Below are 24,900 nucleotides of genomic sequence, written 5' to 3' on the forward strand. Positions count from 1 at the left end.
AAAAAGATTACAGGTGTTTGGAACACAATAAGTATTCCTATTTTCTAGAACTCATTCTTCTGTTATAAAATGTGTTCTATGAACAACTGTTTACATACTTGTCATTAAACAGTGAGATAATAAATGCAAAACAATATCCTTTCTCTATTCCATCAATAAATTCTTCCTCTAAGAATTAGTAAGTGCACTAAGTCTTTAATAGATTCAGCCATTTCATTCACTAAATTATCTGTAAAGCAAGTAAGGAAAAGATGGCTAAAAATCTGAAAGCTTTTTAAATATATCCAAAGCATTTCGTAAAAGGCCGTAATATAAAATATACAAATTGAGGTTTTTTTATTCTAATGCAAGATCTCTGTGATACAATCTCATATAAAAATATAAACTATTTTAAGACACTTTGTTCAATAAATACAAAGTAAATGTTTACCCTTTGGCCTTTTAATAAATATAATTTGCTTTTTTTTAAAAGTCGTGATAAATCATGTCATTTCTAGGTGAAATTTACATACTAAATTGTATTTGCCACACACTGCCAAGAAATCACCATACCAAATACATTGTTTAGAACAGTGAAAAATTCTACAAAATAAACAGTCCCATTTTCATAATTTTACTGTGTCTTGCTTTTGAGAGTTGCTGTGAACTCTCACTCGCTGCTGAACAGAGGAAGCAATTTTCATAGATGTCTTCTTTACAAGGGATCTTTCCACAGCTCCAGGTTTCCATAGCAACAGCTGTGCATCCTCTCCACCAGTCAACAAAGAATCATCTGTCATGTTCCAGTAGAATGAGCGAACTGTAGCAGAGTGCCCTCCATGAAGGGTGCCCACAAGGCTCAGTCCATCAATGCCACAATTCATTAGGTGAATGTTTCCCATAGCTGTTCCACCAACAATAAACAATTTGTCTGCCTTTTCATGATACAAGCCACCTATCAGATAGTGTAAGTTGCTAGTTTCAATGCAGACTACTTCTCTTACATCCAGAATCTGCAATATTGTCATTGGTTCTTCAGTATCTATTTGACTAAGATCCCACCAACAAAATCCTTCTGTGTGTGTCATGCAATATACCTGTTTATAATCTTTCCCACACCAACCAATAAAACTTACTGATGAATCTGAATTACAAGTTGCAAGCAAAGCATCATCTTCATTTTCCTTGTTAATATCAAACACATTAACCAATCCATCAGTTGACCCAGAGGCTACCAAATTGGGTTTAAGAGGATGAAAACATATTTTAGTGATATCATCATTATGAGTCTCTGAATAGGTTCCTAAAGGCTCTTTAGCTGTGCATGCATAGTTTGTATTACTTCTTGCATCCCAAAACACCATGAATGTGTCCTCTTCAACTTTTTCTGTCCCAGCACAAACTATGAGATCACTGCAATTAATATCGAAGCTGATGAAAACATTTGATGGATAACCACTGAATAACTGTACAGTTTCCTGAGTAGCTAAGCGGGTATCCCAACATTTTATTGTGCCATCACTGCATGCTGAAAACAATGTATTGTCACTTGTATGAGCAAATCTGACTCCATTAAGTAATCCAGGATGGCCACTATACTCCCTTAGCAAGTGTAACGTTTCTCTATTATATACTCTAATTGATTTATTGGAACAAGAAACAGCAACTAAGTGGTTGCTTTCTGCTTGCACAGATTTTGAAACATCTATATCCAGTAAGTAAGTAGGGTCTTCAGTTAGTGCACGTTTTGCTATGCGCAGATTAGCAAACTGTTCTTCAATCTTATCCATAGCAGCTGTCAGCAAACTACACCCAAAGTTGGTAGGAATCTGCAATACATAAAATCCCAAATATATTATTTCAATTAAACAAGTTTCAATTATGCAGGAATTCCAACTCTGAAACAGCATCTTGTACAACAGATCATAAAAGTAGGTTTAAATTATTTTTATACCATGGCTACTGTCATTTGATATATACAGAAAGAGGATAAAGCAGAAGTAATTATGAACACAGCAGCCTGCTCCATCAGGAAACCATTTTGGTAAAATGTGTTTTAGGCAGTGTTTCTCAAAGTGGTCCGCAAAACCACTTTGAGAAGCCTGTTAACTGGCCACCCTGGTTTGTTTATTTACCAGCGCTGTGGCCATAGAGCCTTGCAGCTCCTATTGGCTCTGTTTTGCCATTTGCAGCCTGCAGGAAGCCAAGGGGAGCCTAGGTTTCACAGGCCACTTTAAGAAACACTGTTTTAAGGTAATTATTTTAACTGAGCCTATCAAATCTTAATTGTTCTGTTTGGGAATCATTTGCAAGTTGTTCTAGCCAAATTTGCCTTATAATACTAATAAGCAGGAAACAATGTTCTTCTGTGACATTACTGAACTGTCTTGTAAATCCAAAAACTTAAAAAACAACAATTAGTCTAACAGCACCCTAAAGACTAACAAAACATGCAGAAGGTATCATGTTGTTTTTAAATTTTTTCCTCTTCCAGACTAACTCGGCTACCCCTCTGAAGCTTTTGTAAATCCAAGACAGTTCAATAAATAGCACAAGTACTAAAATGTGCACATTAATCATGAAACAAATCTTCATTTCCTAACACAGAATGAATCCTATTCCAAAATATATGAAGTACCCTCCAGGAGAACTTTTTTAACCATTATAAGGCAGTAGAAACGCACTACAGTAAAGAGCTGATGCCAATTCCGAATCAGAAAACTTAACACAGCCTTTAAATTGAGAGTTTGCCAGGAGGGTCAATATCTAAGCATCTGTCAGTTTACAGTCTTTGACCATTTTAAAGAAACAAGTTTCTGAAATTTCATTTGGTTATGAAATTGACCATGTAGCTGATAAAGTTTACAGGATAAACTGAGTGTTTTCTTTTTAAACAGAAATTGTCAAACTTTCAATAAAAATGATCTAACTGAAAAAACATATGCCAAGTTCTGTCAGCCCAATTCATCTTATATAGATACTTATGCCAGTGTAAACTGAGCATAAAACATTAATACAATAACTCCACAGGCTTTACTAGCAGCTTGTGCACCAAACAACAGCAACTACTTGGGTCAACTGACCATTGTGCAAAGGTGAGGGAATGACTGTCAGAAGGAAAGTGTGTAGTTGGCGAACGGGTGAGTAAAAGAGAGTTACAGATGTATGTGTAGAAGGCTCAATTTCTTTTAAAGCTATAGATATATGGTTTAAAGCTATAGATGAACAAGCAAGTTTTCAGGAAGTAGGGTTAGATATTCTTTTATTACTGTTTATAACAGAGAAAATAAAGAAAAATGAGGTGAAGCTTGAATACTAACCAGGTATATGATGGAACCATTGGGCAAGGAATGCAAATATTTTTTTCAAGCTCCTTTGGACTTAAATTGTGAACTCTTTGAGGAAGGGGCTGTGTCATGTGTCTACAAAAGATCTACCACACTTTTTGCTGCTGAAGGATTAATACATTCTTATAACTATTGCAGCAGCAGAGAGGGTGGTATTTCTGGAGAGACAAAGCGAGGAGGCAGTTAGTTACCTATATTACTTGTTTTAGTTAATTCTTTTTAAATTTCCATTAAAAATGTTCTATAATATCTGATTTTTATATTATGTGTTTGTATGTAGAGTCTAGTAGTAGATAGTGTAGGGTTGGGGCAGTGTTCAGAATGTGTAAAATATTCATCATTTGATAAAATAAACAGGTCCTAATTCACACCAAACATCAGTCATAAAAGATTAATTCCCAAGTCACAAATAATCTCACAACTATTTGCTTCAGTAATATTCTGTGACAATAATGTCTCCAGGTTTTTATTACATATCAAAGTAACCCTACAGAATACATCTGCAAGTGCATTTTAACCACAAAATTCAGACATCCTGTGGAAACTCTCTCTCCCCAAAGAAAAACTACACTATTCTGTCTGGCACAACTCAGTGCACAAACTTAATCATCACCGTTTATCTCTTCCAAACCTTTCTGGATAGGTCTTCCAGATCAGGCAAGCATTCAGCAATGCAATTATATAAACACTGGCCAGTTCATAAGCATTGTTAGGAAGAATATAAGCTCTTCCGAGCAAGAACTGAGACTTACTCTGGGTTCACTAAGCTATACATACCTTTTCCTTGATATGTTAAAGGGCTGGAAAATACTGTCAAAACTATCTCAAAGATGATGCAACAGATAAAAAGATACAAACCATAATTTTGAGAGAGAGGGAAAAAAAGTGGCTTAACTATTTAACAATGTTCATATAAATCTGGTCTGATTTTTTTAAAAACATTAAGAGAAAAAACAGATAATTGCATTAGTGTCAAAATAGAATAGGTGGAACATGACACATTTAATCAAGATCACTGAAAAGTTAAACATATTTTAAAGGAATATTTCTAAATTTGTGCATGCATGTGGACACAGGAGGGAAGTAGTCTGTAGAACCCAGGGTAACCTCTGGACTGTGATGATTGCAGATGTATATAGTGGGTACCAGACAGATTGTTTGTAAGAAAAAAGGTAATTTTCCATATCAACTTAAATTCTATCTAAAATAATCAAACCTTTTTAGACAAGAAAGGTCAAGTAAACTCAGACAGACGTTTTCCTGACAAATATCAGCCATTTGGAAAGTAACCTGTGATTGTTTAATATTACTGACATTGATAAAAGATATTATTCCATGTGCAATTTTGCAACACTCATCTTGTGTGTCCACATTTTTACAAACACAGGGAAATGTCAAATTATACCTCACAGTCTACTAGGTCCTACTTCAATTTAATATATTGGGCTTCTCTACAAAAGAAAATGGACCTGTGGCCTCTTCTAGTTGCTTACTCCAAATTTCCATTTAAAAATACTTGGGAAAAATGTTCATGTTTTCCTGAGAGAAATATATTGTAATAATCTACTAGAGTCCTTTGAGGGGGTCAACAAACATGTGGATAAGGGAGATCCAGTGGATATAGTGTACTTAGAATTCCTGAAAGCCTTTGACAAGGTCCCTCACCAAAGGCTCTTCAGTAAAGCAAGCAGTCAGAAAAAGCGGGAAGGTCCTCTCATGGACTGATAACTGATTAAAAGACAGGAAACAAAGGGTAGGAATAAATGGTCAGTTTTCAAAATGGAGAGAGGTAACAAGTGTTGTCCCCCAAGGGTCTGTGCTGGGACCAATCCTATTCAATTTATTTATAAATAATCTAGAGAAGGGAGTAAACAGTGAGGTGGCAAAATTTGCAGATGATACTAAGCTGCTCAAAATAGTTAAGATCAAAGCAGACTGTGAAGAGCTTCAAAAAGATCTCACAAAACTAAGTGACTGGATAACAAACGGCAAATGAAATTTAATGTTCATACATGTTAAAGTGATGCAAATTGGAAAAAAAATCCGAAATATACATACAATATGATGGAGACTAATTTAGCTATAACTACTCAAGAGAGCTCTTGGAGTCATCGTGGCTATTTCTCTGAAAACATCCATTCAATGTGCAGCGGCAGTCAAAAAAGCAAACAATGTTAGGAATCATTTAAAAAGGCATAGAGAATAAGACAGAGACTATCTTATTGCCTCTATATAAAACCATGGTATGCCACATTTTGAATACTGTGTACAGATGCGGTTGCCTCATCTCAAAAAAATAAATAAATAAATAAATAAAATATCGGCACTGGAAAAGGTTCAGAAAAGGGCAATAAAAATGATTAAGGGTTTGGAACAGGTCCCATATGAAGAGAGAAAAAGACAGACTTTTCAGCTTAGAAAAGAGGATAGTAAGGGGGGATATGATAGAAATCTATAAAATCATGACTGTTGTGGAAAAAGCAAATAAGGAAAAGTTATTTACTTGTCCCCATAACATAAGAACTAGGGGTCACCAAATGAAATTAATAGGAAGCAGGTTTAAAACAAACAAGAGGAAGTATTTCTTCATGCAGCCCACAATCAACCAGTGGAACTCCTTGCCAGAGGATGTTATGAAGACCAGGACTTGAACACGGTTAAAAAAATGAATTTGATTAAATCATGAAGGTTAGGTCCATTGATGGCTATTAGCCAGGATGGGTAGGAATGGTGTCCCTAGCTTCTGTTTGTCAGAGGCTGCAAATGGATGACAGGAGAGGGATTTTTATGTTCTTACTGAAAAGTGAAGAGGTACGGTCTTTCAATTATATTTTCAATATAATAGATGAAAGGGGGTGATGCTCCATTTCACAGCTACCAGATCTCACCAAAACCTGTTACATTAATATGCAACAAACTCTCTGCTCTAATGCAAAAATACTTTAATCTATTATGAATTCCAGATTAAAGGTTATATAAACAATTAATGATGACTTCAGGGTGCAGCTGCCAGCCCTTCCTTTTCAGAAGGGGAAGTCACTGTTGTATTTTGGTGAGAGAGTTTAAATAGGAGAAATAGGATGTGTTTTAAATTTATGATATAAATAGGAAATAATGATCTTCCAAGCAAAACAGCAGATATAAATGTTGGAATACTGCCCTTTATAAGAATAAGCAAGATAAATTATGCTACGCTCTCCAGAACATAGTCTGTGGTGCAGTGTTATCTCTGCCTCCATCTGCCATGTCTGCAACAACTTTGTTACTGTTTCAACAGGTCCCCTAATGTTCTGTTCTTAAATACAGCAAAACACTTTTGAGATTAGTAACTAGGTGTTATCCTTAGAAAAGAGAGTGCACAGTTTGCAAATTAAGTTTAAAATTAACCTTAAGGTAATTTCTAGCTGTTGTAATTTGGTTTTTTTTTTTAATTATGAAGTTGTGGGGTTTTTATCTGAATGGTAGAAATGTCAGGCTGGAAGGGACCTCAAGAGTTCATTTGGTCCATCCCCTCCACTCAGGCAATACCAAGGACATCTAGGCTATGGCTACACTGTAGCCTTCTTCCGGAAAAGCTTATGCAAATGAAGCACGGTGTGGTATATCGCTGCGCTTCATTTGCATAATTAATTAGCAGCACTTCTGTGCAAGAGGCTTTTGCACAAGAGCCGTTCTTCCTGAAAAAAATGAGGAAGAACAGCTCTTGCGCAAGGGATTTTTGTGCGAAGAGGAGCTGTCTACACAGCTCATTTTTGCGCAAAAGCCTCTTGCGCAAAAGTGGCTGCTAATTAATTATGCAAATGAAGTGCAGCAATATTCCACGCTGCACTTCATTTGCATATGCTTTTCCGGAAGAAGGCTACAGTGTAGCCATAGCTCTAGACAATCCCTAATAAGTGTTTGTCCAACCTGTTCTTATAAACCTCTAATGACAGGGAATCCACAATCTCCCTTGGTAACCTTTCCAGAGTTTATCTATCCTTATGGTTAGAACATTTTTCCTAATATCCAACCTAATCCTCCTTGCTGAAAACTAAACCGATTAATTCTTGCCCTACCTTTTGTGGATTTGGAGAACAAATGATCATCCTCCTCCTCTTTTACATATTTTAAGGCTATTGTGCCTCCCCATCCCCAACCTTCTCTCCTCTAGACTAAACATGCCCGATTCTTTCAACATTTCCTCACAGGTCATGCTTTTATCATTTTTGTTCTCCTCTGGACTCCTTCCAGTTTGTTCACAACTTTATTGCCACCATTAGAATACTGACCAACCCCAAGAGCACGCACAGCAACATACTGGGTAGAGCGGTCATAATGTTTAACTTGACTGCTCACTCTCCAAACCTACAAGGATCCTAAACAGAACTCTCAACCATTATAAAGAAATACAGCATGAAAGGTTTCATTTTTATTCGTAACGTTTAAAGCGTCTCTGATGAAGTGAAGGGCAAAGACTAATTTATTGGTCTTGATTTACACCTTCAGCCTGATTGACTTAGCCTTACTGAGAACACCATGTAGAAAAATATTCCCTAAACACTGCCAAGATTTGAACCAAACTTTTTCATTTCCGTGGAAGCAGGACAATATATTGGAGACAACAATACTATATCATCATCATCACTATTTGAATTTTCACTAGTAGAGCTCTTTGAGGTACATGTCCTCCTTGGTTAGCAGGGAAGTGCAGGACCCGGTACTTTGTTTTAATTAGGCCCATAAATTTACCGTAATTGTAAGTTCTGTTGTGAAAACTGCTTTTAGTATGAATGTTTTGAACAGGTGCATGAGAACCCACCAAAGAGAGTAAATTACTCTAAACATAAAGGGTAAAAAGGAGGATGTGAAACCAGAAATTAATTGATCATAATTGATGTATTAGATATTATCCTAATGGATGCTCAAAACAATGAGGGGATGGGTTACTCTGACCATTATTCCCTTTTTGGATCCATGAAGAAAGACTTTGGATCTTCCTGGGAGCCCAATTCTTCATCCTAATCATAAGAGATGTCCTGATCAGACTGGCCAGAAAAGGGGACCCTGATAACATTATCACTTCTGCTGACTCCACAGAATACCAACACACACCTGGATTGAAACAGAATCAGACTTTAACAGCAACAACTACAATTCCAGGCCATCTAGACTAATTTCTTTTCTTTTCCCCAATAGAACAGTTATTACCATCTTTGACACCATCTAAGTAACTGTCACCCAAGAGCAGTGGGGGAGAGGTTCTTTCAAAAACTCTCGCCAGCTAATGGGAAAAGAAAGAAGAGATGCTGTTAAAATAAAAGTCTGAATAGTTTACATTTCAAATGCTTTAACTATTGTTACTTCTTTTCTGTGTCTTCAATATGGAGTTAAAGGATTTTTAATTGTGTGGTTGCTATGGTACTAATCAACCTGCAGTTTCTGTATGCCAAACCCTGAACCATATTTAACACTGTTTAATGTTGGACAGTGACTGGGTTTATGTTAACCTCTCTGGCACATTTATTCCATCTAAATTAATACAGCAGTGCCTCTTTTAAAGAGGGCAGCTGCTAGCCCCTCTTCAGGAAAGACAGGTACAGGCTATTTTCAGGATCCCATGGTTTGATCTTGACAACAGGGCTAATCACTGCTCTGTATCTAATCTACCCTTTGTGGTTAAGATTATTGAAATTTGTGTTATAGCAGGCCCTCTCACTATCTAGTTGTCAGAATTCCTTGGCTGTGAATATAGGTGTGCATAATGGCTACTTTGGTGATCAGTGAGAAACAAGTGTCCAGGCCAGTATTATAAAATTAACTGTTTTTGACACAGTTGATTGCAAAGCACAGGAAATAGACAGGGCTCCAGTGACATTCCAGAGGTATGGGCGGTTACCCCTTTTCACCCAGCTTACTCTCATGCTAGGTTCTGGATTGAATGCAAGGCTATTAGAAGGAAAACAAGGAAACACTGGTTGTGGTCTCTTCAATATGCAATTATTTGCAACCCAGCTTTACTGATTTCCCCTCTTCCACCTTTGGTGGTGCAGATGAATACTTTTTCCAGTGACTGGGTGAGATGAACACCATCTAGTCACTAGTGAGATGACTGAGTATCAATCCAGACAAAGACACAGGTGATGCTGGTTAAGTGAGAAAAGCAAATAGAAGGTCAAATAAAGGAATCTGACCACCATTTGTAATTTGTGTTTGCTTCCCTGGAATCTGATTGGATTCCCTATTACTGAAGGATGAGTGAGTTACAACAGGGGCTACACAGCTTTCTCTTATTTGTGGCTAACCAAGAAGGTGTGACCTTTTATTTTGGATTTGGGCTTGATCACTGTATCTATGGCTTTAGCAACTCACTGTCAGACTTTTACAGTGTTTCTCCTACTTGAATTGAACTCTTCAGAAAATGAAGGGAGTGCAGAATTCAGCAGCCTACTTTTTATGGAGGGTTTCTCACCTCAAGCACATATCATGAATGCTTCATTGTCTTCACAGGCTGCCTTTGGGTTTCTGGGAGCACTTTTCAGTTGTTAATTTTCACCTAAAAGCCTTATTAAATGCCCTGGGGCCCTGAGAGACCCACTCCTCTCTGCCATAATGCAACAACTGAGATCGGGGTATTCAAGGTGCAGATTCCCTGATTTAAAAGAGAAGCTTCAGGGAGGGACAGTGTGAAAACACCCCAACTTTCAAATTTGCCAATCTGAAATAGGCTATATCTATTGACCTTCAGGGGGTATGCTGCAAAGCTCACCTTTTAACTGGCTTTTGGGTGCAGGAGAGAGTAAAGATGGGATGGAATGGTCCTCTATAGGGTGATACCAGATGCAGGGAGAAGGGAGAAATATTGATATCTTTTTCCTATATAGAGGTAGCTGTTGATTTATAATTTATGGTGAAGTTTGCTTCTGGTTTTGCCTTACCTTTTTTAAGTATCAAGATGCCAAGTGCCTGGGGGAGGTATATTAGAATAAATATTTTCCATTTTGCAGGGCTAAAACTTAGTGGTATAAACATATATTGTAATGCTATATGCTTGGCACAATAGCTAAAAACTGTATTTCCCTGGCTAAAGAAGATAAATAAATGAGTCATTTTAATCCAAAACGGTTTTCAAAAAATAACCCAGTGATTCATAAAGTAGATTCCTCCTCTTTTTATAATGGCTCATGGGAACCGTGTGATTCTCCAGCTCTTCCCTGGTTCCCAAAAAGGAAAGTCAGTGCAACAATGTATACAAATTAAAATCACATCTCTCTAAAATACCTGGTGGAAAAAGTGGGAGAAATGAGTGGTTTATTTTAGAAAGATTTAATCAGTACGTAAGAATAACTTAGCAGAGACTAAAAGCATTATTAAAAATGAAAACAACCTACAGATTTGGCAGCCTACTCACTGACGGTCAAAAACCAGAACACAGCAAGAGGTTTGAACAACTATGTGGAATCATTCTCAGTTCTCAGAAGAGCATCCAGGAAAAAGTCACTGTTTGGTACAGACAAACAAAAGCAGTAGTTTTTGTTTTCCAGAGCCATTTGTAAATGTTTATGGCCTGCTGCAACCTAGTTAAATAGCTGGGGGCCACGGGATGGTTTTGGTTAAATCCTGCCCACCAGGGGAATTTGGTGCTACTTGGCACTCACCCCACAGTAGCAGCTCCTGTACTGTGGGGCAGGTTAGACTTGGCCCTCTGTTCTAACAATTGCAACCTCCGGTTGCGGTGCTGCTCAGGTTTGCCCAAGGACAGAGTTTCAGGATAGTAAGGGGGGCAAGCTGCCTTGTGCTCCGGGATGCAGCTTGTTTTTCATCTTGTTTGCCAGACTATCAGGGAGTGAGGGGAAAGTACTTGCATTCCGTGCATTCCTCTCACATCCACCTAGTGAGCTCCCTCACCAGCCAGGGGTGAGAGGCAAGCTCAGAATGCAAATACTTTCCCCTCACTCCCTGATAGTCCAGGGACAGGGATGAAAAGCAAGCTGTGCAGGGCTTCTGCTTCCCCTACCCTTCCAAAACTCTGCACTTGGGTTGCCCCAGCCCACTGACTGGACCAAATTCATTGGAGTAGAGTTGTGACCTGGCTCGTGGGGTGGCTATGACACTCTTGTCATAAAGTCCACTGGGTCAAACCTGAGCGGCACAGGGACCTTAGAGCAACATTTTTCAAGCTTGGGTCACGGGGCTGCCAGAGTAAACTGCTGGCAGAACCACACCACTTTGTTTACTTCAAGTGTCTGTAGCCATGGAGCTTGCAGCTCCCATTGGCTGCGGTTCACAATTTCCACCAAAAGGAGCTGCGAGGCTCCATGGCTATGGACATGTTAATTAAACACAGTGGTGCAGGCCCGCTAGCAGCTTACCCTGGCGGCCCTATCACCCAAGTTGAAAAATGTTGCCCTGGCCTAGAGAGTGACTCTAGGGACACTGCCATTTTATAGATATGCTAGGCAGATTAAATTACTTGCCAGGGTGGCATTTTTGATTTGCCATGAGCTATCATCTTGAAAATCTGTTTTCTAATCCTGTTTCTGACGTGATTTTCTGTATAACCATAGGCAAGTAATGTTTTCAAGTTAGGGATATTAAATAGCAGTTAGGAAGCTAATCAAGTAGTGGATGGAATTTGATAAGGGGGCTCTGCTCACCATGACTCTGCTTTTTAAATGTAGTAAGAACCTGGTGACTCTTACTACATTTAAAAAGCAGAAGCACAGCATCTCGTACCCGGCATTTACCCTGCTGCACTTCTGCCTCCCCTCCCCCCGCGGAGACAGTGCTGGGGGGAACCGGCTTTTAAGACAGCTCCCCCCAGCACCAGATTTTGCTCTTCCCCTTGCTGCCTCTTGTATAGGAGGCAGCAAGGGGGAGGGGGAGCAACTAGTTGAGTAGTGACTTGACTACCCAATAAGCCTAGGCTTATTAGGTAGTCAACTTGTCGCTTACAGCCCTATTTTAAATTTGAAAATTTAGGGCAGATGGCCCAGTATTGAATTACATTTGCTTTCTACTGAACATTTTGGTGAGTTGGAGTACTCTCCGGTGAACATCAAAGACTGAGACATCTTCCTCACTGGATAGACTTGGATCTGGGCACTTGGAAGGTCTACAGGAGGACACTGCCCAAGCCAAACCATTGTCTTCCCAGTAACACTACAATACTGTGGACTTCCTAAAGCATTCACAAGTTTCAGAAGACTTTAAGAGTCCAAGGTAGTTTGGGGTTGTGGTGAAGACCTTCAAGAGAGATTTTTCCGAAGACATTTTAGGTTGAGCAAAAAACTCACTTTCACATGCATGCCGTACATATCAATTCATGCCATAGATCAATAAATAAATAACGTTTACTGCAGGTGCATGAAAAATGTAACTCTTAATTTCAGAGCTATCAATTGAATTTATTTCAAATTTGGCTCTGCCATGGATTTGCAAATACAAAATTTGCAAATACAAAATTTCTGACAAAAAATAGGGGAGATAATAAAAAGCTGTTTATAAAGAAATGTAAATATTAAACATATTACTTCATTATAGGCATTTTGAAAACAAAGTATATTATACAGTATTTTAAGAAAGTACTTCCACATCAGCAATTTAGCATACATATGTTTTGTCGTACTAGACCTCGTTCTTTTAAACCCATGATTACTGCATTTTCTGAACACTTTGCAATTCATGCAACCATAAGCTTCAATTTGTTCCTACTGTTCACAGCTTCCATTGAGAAAACTGATGAGAAATTAATCTGAATTATTATTCTCCTCCTCCTGTGCAGAAGTGATATTACTACTCCCACTTCATATTCTAGAAAAAGATATTTTTATTCAAGAGATCACTTTGTAACACTACACCAAAGCCACTGCCTTAATTCACAATGTCATTTTTAAGAGTAAAAACTTACAGATCCCTACTAATGAGGAAACAAAAATTTCCTCACTTGTTTCCCCAGGACTTTCATAGACCACCTATGATCAACCCACATGGCTGGTCATACTGGGAACATGGTATTTGGATGAAATGTCAATACAGACAAGACCATAATGCAGTCACTGGCTTAGATACATAATTATCTCATTAAAGCAATGTTAAGAACTTCTCCAGTCACCAGGCAATTCATGATCCTATCTAATCTGCCCATAAATTCCCATGGATCCAGTCAAATTCCAAAACTTGGTAAAATTCAACAGATCCCTCCAGGAGTCAAATAATTAAGGATCTGGTGAGCCATCCTCCTCTATCCACAGGCACTGAATTTCTGATCCTCAAATGATGGCTTCCTTCTAACTGTCCATACTGATCTAATCGGTTTTCTGACAGCCTGACCCAGATGACAAGACATAGATTAAGCATCAGTGGAATCTAGCCATTCTACATGAAACTAATGTGCTGCCATATATGTCATCTAATGAGGTACTACATGAAGTATGGTTGAACAGTTGCTTGAAGGGTGGGGATTCAGTGCAAGGTATGAGAACTCAAGAAGTCAATGTCCTCAGAACTATCTAAAGCCTGTGGGATCTTGTGGAAAGATATATTTAAAATTCTGTATAGTGGTAAATGCTCAGTTCACAAAACCATATTACACAGAATCCCATGAATCCTGATATTCAAATTTCTCACACATTAATACGTGGAAGTTCTGCATATGGAGTGTTAGCAATGGATAATTAGTATTTCCATCTGGGTCTGATGGAGCTTAGTTAGAATGACTGACTCCAGTTAGAGAGGATCAGAGATAACTACTTTAACAGCTGAACCCAGTCAGGGTGAAGACCAAGGAGATAAGCAGGAAGAGAGTTCTTTTTCTAAGGGCATGTCTACATTGCATTCCTCCTTCAAGAGAGGAATGCAAATGCAGACAAATGAACTTGCAAATGAAGCATGGATTAGAATTTCCCGCACTTCATTTGCATAATCGCAGCTGGTCCCTTTTTCGAAATACCCTATTTGAAGATAAAAAATGCTGTTTAGATGCTGTTATTTCAAGAAAAAAACCCTTCTTTCGAAATAACATTTACTCATAAAATAAGGTACATTTGTTGCAGAATTGAAGAGTCTCTTTTTTTTACTGATTGTGTTGATTGAAAATTCATTAATTATTACTATTATTTGTTTCATTTGATTAATGAACTAAGCTGGTAAAAATTGTATGTTGTGAATTCAATTTTCCCTTTCTTTAAGTGTGTGGGGGTTGAGGATAGCGGACAGCACAACATAGTTGGTAAGATTGGTGTAGGTAGAGAGAGTTGTGGCTTGGGAATGGGGAGAGCAGCAGGGGGGTTGTGTGGTCATTTCCCAGGGTAGCAGGGATTTCAAGCTGTAAGTATGTAAACAGGGTTGGGTTATGAGGAGATATAGGAGCTAGGGTAATTAGATGCCTGGGACTTGGTACAAAAGCAAAAAAGGCAGATAAGGATTAATGCTTCCCCAGCTTTCTCTGCCCACACACTATGATTAGCAACACAGAGGCTCTTTTTCCTGACAAGCCCTAACAAGTGCTACACACTTCCATGCTCCCCCACATTCCAACTCTTTCTCATTACTGTACCTGCAAAATCTGCATTAACTTCCTGCTAGTTCTCAAAGCTGCTGAGCTGCAGGGTTTGCCAATATGAGTCCCATTGTGAGTCATCCCCTACAGATAATTGCAGCAGCTTTCAGGCAATGGCAAACCATAAAGGGCTTGTCAAATCCAGACCCTGCACCTTGTTTTGCCAGCACAGTTTAGCTGAAACCCCTCCTTTTCACCAAACTCCTTCCTCCCCCATCCCACTATTCAGTCTCTAATAATGAGAGTTTTCAGAGCAGAGATGGTTACAGCAATTTGGACCCACAAATCTAACACGTCCGCAATGAAGGAGACTAGGAAACAGACTAGGAAACAGAAACAGCTGACAGATCTGAACAATTACATTGTCTTTTTTTGGCAGAGATCAAATTGCTTATGATGAACAGAGAGAAAAACTGATTAAATTATTATTTCAAAAGCAATATATGTCTAAGATGTGAGTGCATGTGTGTGTTAATACTACAGTTAGGGTATGTCTACACTGCAACACTATTTTGAAATAACTAACGGTATTCCGAAATAACGTAGTCCGTGTCTACACAGCAGGCAGTTATTTCGAAATAGTATCAAAATGCTGTCACGCTGGAAGACTTCGTACTCCAATTCTTGTAAACCTCATTGTATGAGGAATAAGGGAAGCTGGAAGAAGAGTGCTCTATTTCAAAATAAGTGCTATGTAGACACGCCCTCTTTCGAAATAAGCTGTTTCAAAATAAGATATGCAATTGACATAGCTCAATTTGCACAGCTTATTTCAAGTTAAGCCCTGCAGTGTAGACACACCGTTAGTTAGCTAGAGGAACCGGTGTCCTTTGGGACACCACTTGGCTATGTCTAGACTTGCATGATTTTCCGCAAATGTTTTTAACGGAAAAGTTTTTCCCGTTAAAAGCATTTGCACAAAAGAGCGTCTAGATTGGCACAGATGCTTTTCCGCAAAAGTACTTTTTGCGGAAAAGCGTCCATGCCAAACTAGACGCAGTTTTGCGCAAGAAAGCCCCGATCGCCATTTTCACCATCGGGGCTTTTTTGTGCAAAACAGTTTTTAGCTGTCTACACTGGCCCTCTTGCGCAAAAACATTTCCGGAAAAAGGCTTTTGCCTGAACAGGAACGTCAAAGCATTTGCGCAAGAAGCACTGATTTCAGACAGTAGAACCTCAGTGCTTTTGCGCAAAATCAAGCCACAAAAGTGGCTGCTTTTGCGGAAAAGCTTGCCAGTCTAGACGCAGCCCTTCAGATTACGTGGAGAGGGTGGATTTAACTGTGCTTTCAGTGGCTACTTAGGCACCTGAAAACTTTTTTACAGATAACAATTTAGACATGAGCAGTGTACCTAATTCATTTATTTTCTCTCTCTCTCTCTCTCTCTCTCTCTCTCTCTCACTCACACACACACACACACACACACACACACAAATAAATGTAACACATGTTCCCAGTCCCAAGCCTGGAGGTATCAGTTTTAGAGCCTTAACACGGTATCAGAAACACAAGTTTGATACTTCGTATGTTATCTTTAGTAGAGATAAACAAAAATATATTCTGCTTCCCCTACAACTGTTTTATTTTAAATGCCTTATGTTCAAAATTGTGAGGAGAAGAAGGAGACAGTTAATTTGTTCCAGGAATGTTTAAAGATAACATAACCACCACTGAGCACATTTGAACCTGGGACCTCTAGAGCATAGTGTAGGTACCTCTACACTTGAGCCATAAAGCCAGCTGGCTCTCAGCTTAGGTTGTAGAGTTCCCTTGTTTCTATCTCTCCCTGTAAGAGTTCTACATGCCCCTACATGAGACAGTATCATAAAATTATTAAAAACAATCAAAAACCACTCCAGACGAGCTAAAACAATGGACTTGTTGATATATAGGTGTTCCGAAGCTTCACATTCATTCACTGGCTAACGTTACCAAATCACTTAAGCATTAATCTCCCATTGCGGATTCCAATGCCCTTCGTAGCCCTTTCATGTTGTGCCAAAGAAACTGGAAGGCTCAATACAATATCTACAATAGACAGCAAAGAATGATAACCCATTAGGATGTAACAGAGAACATTCCAGAATTTGGAAACAGAAGATTTTTTTTATATAATGTCCTTCTTGGCAACTTCAACTTCTGCATCCGGATCACAAAAATGGGTGTGGCATGTTGTAGAGGTTGATCCAAAGTGATATGCTACTATATTCAATTTCTCATAAAAAAAAAGTTGCTCTTTGGAAAAAGAGCATTATTAAAAGCAAAATTTCTTTAAAATATTATATAGAAAATTCAATTGTCCTCTGCCAAATTTGGAGACAACTTTTACTCTCTGAAGCGTGAAATAGAATGGTTTAGTCCTAAACCCCGTGTACTTCTCAGTTCAAACAGATGTCTCAACGTGTCTCATAAATGGAACATGTTATTACTTAATAAATCCACATGGTGTCACTAACATACCATCAGTCAATGAATATTAGAAACCATCTATATGAAAGGAGAGAATCAGAGCTTTTAAAGAAGTTTAATATAGTAATTTGACAGAAGTAATGCAGAATTATCCAATCATTACAAGACCACATGAATTACCTTTGGATAATCATGCCATTCTACTCCCCTCAATGTCTTATTAGCACATGACAGGACTATGCAGCACTTAAAAACTAACAAGATGGTTTATTAGGTGATGAGCTTTCGTGGGCCAGACCCACTTCCTCAGATCCAATTGTGGAAGAAAATTGGCAGGACTAACACAGCTACATCTCTATTACTATTTTATTAGCACATATTACTTTATTTGGTAAATGAAAAGTTATCTTGCTATTGGCAAAGACTTAAGTAAAGTCTTAAACATTTCTGACAACTGCATTCCCATCTCACAATTTTATCATGATTCTCACAATATCTATTGTTTTTCTTAAGGACTCAATTCTTGGAATCAAGTGATTACATGAGAGTCTCAGCTTTCATTTAAAAGTAAGTTTCTGGTGCTTGCTACTGTGACACAAAACTTGAAACCATGATCCCAGTATAATTAAAAGTTTGAAATTGGAACGCAAATAAATAGCCCAGCATTTTAAATCTTGTGATTTTTAAGCTATTCTCATGCTTTGGGAGAGGGGCACTGACTCAAGACTTGTGAGCATTTAGGGTTGACATTATCAAGATAATAATTCCAAATCAGAGAAAGGGTATTGTTGTCTTCAAACACAGAAGTCTATTCAGTTGTCTCACACAACGCGCACCTGTGTTTGAATTTCAAACATCCAGCAAGTGTCAAAGTCCATACCACAGTCCACAACAGAGGTCATGCTGACATACTACCCCTTCTCAGATTAATATAGTACTAAGGGACTGCTCCCTACACTCGCCAAACCCCCTCTTGCTGGCCACTTTCGCAGCCAGAGAGCCTGTTAATCTTGCACTGCGCCCAGCTTCACGCTCAGTGGCCCCAATTCACTCGCACCTTTCTCTGCTCCCACCACACCCCAGGACTGGCCCCTCTATCTGAACAATGTCGCCCCATCCTGCCCACTCATACCCAATTGCCAGCCCTTCTCCTTGTTCCTTCCCCCTCCCAGCACTCTTCCCACTCCTGCCCCACCAGCAATAAAATAGTTCATTTACATGCCGAGTTCAGAGCCTCTCCTAGCAACTAGCATAGCTCTACCGAGAAGTGACTTGTCAGGACGAGCTATGCTTTTGCGGAACTGCTTTTGCGGAAAAACTTGCCAACTGTCTACACTGGCCGCTTGAATATCCGCAAGAACACTGATGATCTCATGTAAGATTGTCAGTGTTCTTGCGGAAATACTATGCTGCTCCCGCTCAGGCAAAAGCCCGGCAAATGCTTTTGCGCAAGAGGGCCAGTGTAGACAACGCGGTATGTTTTGCACAAAAAAGCCCCAATCGTGAAAATGGTGATCGGGGCTTTCTTGCGCAAAACCACGTCTAGATTGGCTTTTGCGGAAAAGCATCCGTGCCAATCTAGACGCTTTTTTCTGCAAATGCTTTTAACAGAAAAACTTTTCCGTTAAAAGCATTTGCGGAAAATCATGCCAGTCTAGACGCAGCCTATGAGTTCAACTAGTTTTATCTTAAATCCATTATTCTCTCTCTGCAGTTGGTGAATAGAATACACTAACTGAAGAAACCATACAAACTAAAACAACTTCACTTACCTAATACAACAAGCAGTCCTGTGGCATCTTAGAGACGAATACATGTATTAGGTCATGAGCTTTTGTGGGTAAGACAGGAGTAGAAGTGTTATTTTGCATCTTTATTTGGCACTGGTGAGACTAGGGATGTGAACAACTAGTCGACTAGTCACTTCCTCCCCCCTTGCGGCTTCTATAAGAAAGACGCAGCAAGGAGGGGGGAAGAGGACAGGGGGCTTCAACGCGGCAATGCCTCATGGAGTCTGGGACCAGACAATGGCCTCCACGCAATGCTGCCTCTTTGAAACACTGTGTGCAGCCTGGTGTTAGACTCCCCACGGCGTTTCAAAGCGGCACTGCCGTATGGAGCCTGGGGTCAGCTGGGAACTCACTGATCTTGGGCTCCACATGACGCTGCCACTTTGAAATGCCACGGGGAGCCTGACACTGGACTCCTCATGGTGTTTCAAAGTGGCAGCACCGCGTGGAGCCCAGGATCAGCATGACAAGCTTCCATCTGTAGTGCCGGGGCAAGCCCAGCACCCATAGTGGAGCAGCCGCGGGGACATCCCCGAAGAAGAACAGCCCTAGGGCTGATGGTACACTTCAAAAGCGAAGGCACCCTTATCGACTAATTGAATAGTCAATGCAAATTGCATCAACTATTCAATTAGGCCATTAATGTAACATCCGCTATTGTAAAACTCAGTCCAGTCTAGGACATACAATTCAAAAATGATGTTTATAAATTGGAGAACACACACACAAAAATGATTAGATTTAGAAAACATACTTTAGAGAGAGACAGATTCAATGAGCTCAATCTATCTCAAAAAATAAAAGGTTGGAGGGGCTACTTGATTATAATCTATAAAATCTATATAATCAAAAACATTTAACAATGGACTTTTCAATCTAGCAAAAAAACTGTAACACTATTCAATGGCTGGAAGTTAAAGCCAAATTCAGACAGGAAATAAGGTGTACTTTTTTAAGGATGAAAGCAATTAACCATCAGAACAGTTTCTCCATCACTGTCAATTTTTAAGAGGAAATTTTTTTTTAAAGTATATACTAAGAATTATTTCAGGGAAGCTCTATGGTCTGTTATATATAAGGTCACAGTAGATTATTACAGTGTTCCCTTCTGACCTTAGAATCTATGATTTTATGAGGTCACTGTGTTCATCTGTTAATTGCTTACCCATTATAAGGCACTTACTCATTTGCCTTTATTAATTCTTGAAAAGCTGTGAAAGATTTTGGCAACAACACAGATCTTGAAACAAGAAGAGTGTGATAATTCTGGCTTGTATGGGGGATGGAGATGGATATTCACAATTACAGAAGCATTAAAGAAAATGTTAAGACTTTTCCATGTCAATGGAGAGTGCTGGTAAGGCCAAATCTACTATATATTTGAAAGAGTTTCTCTGTGTGTTTGTGTGCTTGTTCAAGACCTCCTCCTAAACGATAAGAGCCAGAACCACCAAATTCAGTATACAGCTTCTTCTTATCATAGTGTAACGCAACCTAATGGTTCAGGTGTGACAGTGTAATGCCAACAGTAAGACTCAAACCTGGGACCTCTGGAACATAGTGCATGACCCTCCACCATATAAGCTAAAAGCTAGCTGGCTATCAGTCATGGCTGTAGAGCAGACTCATCCTCTCTGTAAGTGGTCTTGGTGCCATCATATGGGAGAGTACACCTCACCCAGAACGCCAGTGAATTACACGAGGAAAATGGAATGTGCATGGAATAAGATTGCTTCTTGTAAAACCAAATCACATACCATCCTCAACATTGACATAACTGAGCAAATATTGAAAGAGAGCTCAGGGCAGATAGAGAGTGCCAGCCCTACTCGCCCACCTGCCCCAGCACAAAGCTGCAGCAGCAGCTCTGTATTTGGCCAGTGGGGGTTGTGCCTTCTCCCCAGCTGTGGCAGTTCTGTGCTGGGGCCAGAAAAGGAGACTCCTCCCCTGCCAGCAATGGCACCCAACACATAGCTGCCACTGCCAGGAAACAAGTGATCCTTCTGTCCCCCGTCCCTCCAACCCTAACCTGGACCTATCCATCTGGGGTATATGCATCCATCCTCAGGCTGTGCACTCCTCTCCTGACTGCTGCAGCCACGGAGAGACAGAACTCACCTGGCCCGAAGCTACTGCAGTGAGAGTGCTGTGGTAGTCATCTCTTCCCAGGCCAGCCTGCATACTGAACCCTCACCCCCAGTCCTTCAAGAACAATGATTTAAATGAGGCATATACAGTTTAATTTTATTTTTTTTAAATTAGTTAAGAACTCACGGAACACCAAGTAAATCTTTTAGTAAAAAATAAACCACAAATGGTTTTAGCAAACCATTGAGTTGGAGTCCTTACACTCGAACACCATGCCTCTGCCCCAGCTCTGAGCCTCCCCGCACACTTCAAACCCCTCAGCCACATGCCCAACACATGAATTTTGTTATGCACATCAGTATGGAAGTGCTGTGTTACTGGTGCACACAACAAAATTCATTCTGCATGGGTAGGAAAAGTTAAAGAGAACACTTATGTCAAACCATAATAATTTTAAAAAAATCTCAAAATCCCATCAATAGCAACAGTGGCTACTCCTTGTACATTCATTTGGAAACTAAAAGTTCTCCAGTGCTTAAGATATTTGTATTTTATGCCATTTCTGAAATTTATGTGGAGGTGCTAAATGAAGAGAACACTGTACAAGCAAGTTTTGATACTGTGGCACTGGAGAATTAAATCATGATTTTGCTCACATCACTATATCGGCATCTTGAAGATACGAGAGAATAAAAAGGGCTTTTTTACTAGTGTATTAGCACCCATGATGCTGATATCACAATCAATGAAGTAAAAAATCAGTAGCTAGGCAGGAAGAGAAGATGATGGTGGTCAGGACAGTTTTTGCTTCTCAAAGAGCACTCTTAGCAACAAAGCTCTAGGCCTAAATGTACTTCTCAATACCTGACAGGAATAACTCATAAAACTGCCAACATATTTTGGTACCAAACAGGAGATGGAAGGTAGTAAGAGATTTGCCAGCATCTGTACATATGTGAGCAACTCTTGAGCGCCAATTTATACGTCAGTCAATATTTTTTTCTCATGGGGCAGTCTAGGCACCATCGAAGAGGATAAGCCACACACAGAGACATGCATAATATTAGGTATTTACATCGGAGTGGAGACCAGAACCATATTGCACATAAGCCAAGTTGCCTCCCCTAGCTGGGTAACACCCAAGGTACAGAAGCTTCAGGGGGTAGCCAGGTTAGTCTGTTACAGGAAAAAAACCACCAGTGGTCTGGTAGCACTTTATAGACTAATGAAACATGCAGGGGGCCTCGTGAGCGTTCCTGGGCACAGCCCACTTCTTCAGATGGCGGGAGCTATGAGTTCAGGGTGTGCAGACCCAACATAAACAGGGGAGGGGGGAGGGGAAGGGGTTAGAGACGGGTCACGAGACCATCTACCTGTTCTGTTAGTCTATAACGTGCTACCAGACCATTGGTGGTTTGTGTCCAATGAGCAGGCAGCCAGCCAGGCCTTTTAGTGCTACTGTCAGGAAACACACAGTGCACGCGCCCCCAGTACTCCCCCCACCAGACCCCGCCCCCCACTCAGGCCCCGCCCCCAACAGACTCTGCGCCCCTTGACTCCTCACAATGGCCTCCCCTCCACAAGACCCGCTCGCCTCACACCAGTTGAACTCCGCGCAGTCTCCTCGGGGCTCGCATCCACGCGCGCTAGGCCCGGCGCGAGGGGAATGACGTCACCGTGACGCTGCCCCTCTCCCTGACGCCAGACAGAACCGCGCACCTCCACCGAACTTGATCACGGCGCTCACCCCAACCGCCCGCTGCCCTCAATCTCGCTCCCTCATCCCTCCCAGCCAGCCACTGGCTGCCTCTGCGCTGAGACTCGGGGCAGCTCGCCTTTCATGATTGGGCACCAGAGCGGGGACCCGAGCTGTGGGATTGGTCTGGAGGGAGACAAAGGCGGGGCCTCCAGCGAAAGTTTCCGACGCACATTTGAGCGGACGGAATTTTGCGTGGAGCGTCACTGGGCGGGGCGTAGGGGTAACCCCGCCCACACGGCGAGGTCCCGGCGCTGTAGGCGACCCTCATGAAAAGTGGGCGTGGTTATGCTAAACATGCCCCCACAGCTGCTCGCTATGGGGCCAGTTGGGCTCTGCCAGGCCCAGGCCCCGCCCCCGACCCGCGGGTTCTATCCACCGTGGAGGGCCGGGTCGGATGCACAGCGCTCTGAACCCGGCCCGGGCCAGCCCCTCGCTGCGCTACAGCACCGGGGGGGCATTCCAAGGGACTTGGGGCTCCCAGCGCTTCCCTGGCCACGGCTGGAGCCCCGCGGCCTTTAAGTCGGTGCCAGGGTGCTGCAGTGCCTGCCCCATGCAGGGCGGGGGGGATTTAAATTCCCGCAGAAACATTATGCAAGGGGGGGAGGAGAAATGCACTCCAAGCGTCTTATCCCTTCTTCCCAAGACACTGCCCTTTGCAAGAGTGCAGAGCCACCCAACCCACCCTCCCATGCCCACGGACCTGTGCTAGAAATTAAGGTCTCACCTGCGCGTAGGAGGGATGAATTTACATACCAAACTCCCTCCGTATGCTACACCCCCTTTTATACTTACAAGAAGCACAGGAGATCATTGCAGGGGGAGAAAGGCAATACACTGCATGTGTTGCCTCTGGAGCAAAGCAGCAGCCTGGCATACTGGGGCACAGCTCGTCTGCGAAACTTTAAAAACCAGCTCCCCCTGCCCACCAGCTGCTGGGGGGGGGGGGGGAGGAGAGAAGAGGCAGCAGGCCATGTCCATAAGAACCACTTAAGCTCCCTGCAGACAGAGGCTGCTGTACCTCCCCCAGTGCAGCCACTGCCTTCTGCTAGTCTAGGCCTGCCGTGGGACTGATCCCCGGCAGCAGCCCCTAGCCACAGGAGGTCCACAGCAAACTTGGGCTTGGGCCAGGCAGACTGTTTCACGGTAGGGATGTTAAATAGTCAATTAAGAATTCATGAGGTTATCTCTTACTGGACTATTCTATAGTCCACAGGGGTGAGGCCATCAGCCAGCATGCTCTGGAGGCAGCCCCTGCCATTCCACGCTGCTGCCTGTGTACTAGAGGCAGGAGTGCTAGGTGCCAGGTGGGAACTGATCCTCAAGAGGAGCAAGTTAAAAAACAGATCCCCTCGCTGACCAGCTGCCTCTCATACAGAGGCAACAGCGCAGGGTGGGAGTAGCCCCTGCTTGGGGGTTGGGATGGGTGCAGAGCTCCTAAACCCAGTGCAAGCAAGTACTAAGGCTCGCTACCTGCCCTCCTCGCTCCTAATACACTTTAAACACAGAGTTGCAGCAAGGGTAGGTCGCAGATCCAGCGTGAGCCAAGACTGAACTAGGCTGCTGGCTAGCCTGCTAAAATATTTACTGGCCCTGGGGAGGAGGGGAGACAGAATGCATGTAGTCTATAGCATTAAGCTATAAGCTTTTGCTTATTTGTTAATTCACTACATTATTACATCCCTACTTCACAGCAGCCTCTCCTGCCCCCTCCCCATGCTTCTGTGTCTAGCAGAGAGGGGCAGGGCAGAGGGAAAGCAGCACAGCAGAGCTGGTGCTAGGGGAGACAGCTTTTAAGCCCGCTCCCCCAGCACTGGTCCTGCTTCCCCCTTCCTTGCTGCCTCTGATTCAAAGGCAGCAAGTGGGGGGAGGGGAATGCAAGTAGTCAACAAGATTAACCAATAAGCCTAGACTTATTGGTTAATCATATAGTTGATGACTTGTTTACATCCCTAGATAGAACAGCCTTTCAAAATCACTATGAATATGCA

At 41.4% G+C, this 24,900-nt stretch overlaps 1 protein-coding gene across 3 annotated transcripts; it reads right to left on the reverse strand.

The window, feature by feature from the left end:
* Positions 1–425: 425 nt before the first annotated feature.
* Positions 426–23,524, reverse strand: WDR89 (WD repeat domain 89). Of its 3 annotated transcripts, none has more exons than XM_075926387.2 (2): positions 22,718–23,524; positions 426–1,808 (listed from the first exon to the last, which is right to left on the reverse strand). In XM_075926387.2, exon 2 carries the CDS (start codon positions 1,767–1,769, stop codon positions 606–608), a length of 1,164 nt encoding a protein of 387 aa, XP_075782502.1. In that variant the 5' UTR covers positions 1,770–1,808; positions 22,718–23,524; the 3' UTR covers positions 426–605. The 3 variants fall into 3 exon arrangements, with proteins under 3 accessions (XP_075782502.1, XP_075782501.1, XP_006110817.1); XM_075926386.2 differs by having other exon boundaries at positions 22,755–23,522; XM_006110755.5 differs by lacking the exon at positions 22,718–23,524 and adding an exon at positions 8,517–11,600.
* Between the last annotated feature and the right edge of the window lie 1,376 nt (positions 23,525–24,900).

The sequence above is a fragment of the Pelodiscus sinensis genome, chromosome 5 (assembly GCF_052426305.1).
Source record: "Pelodiscus sinensis isolate ZL-2025 chromosome 5, ASM5242630v1, whole genome shotgun sequence".
Taxonomy (NCBI): domain Eukaryota; kingdom Metazoa; phylum Chordata; order Testudines; family Trionychidae; genus Pelodiscus; species Pelodiscus sinensis.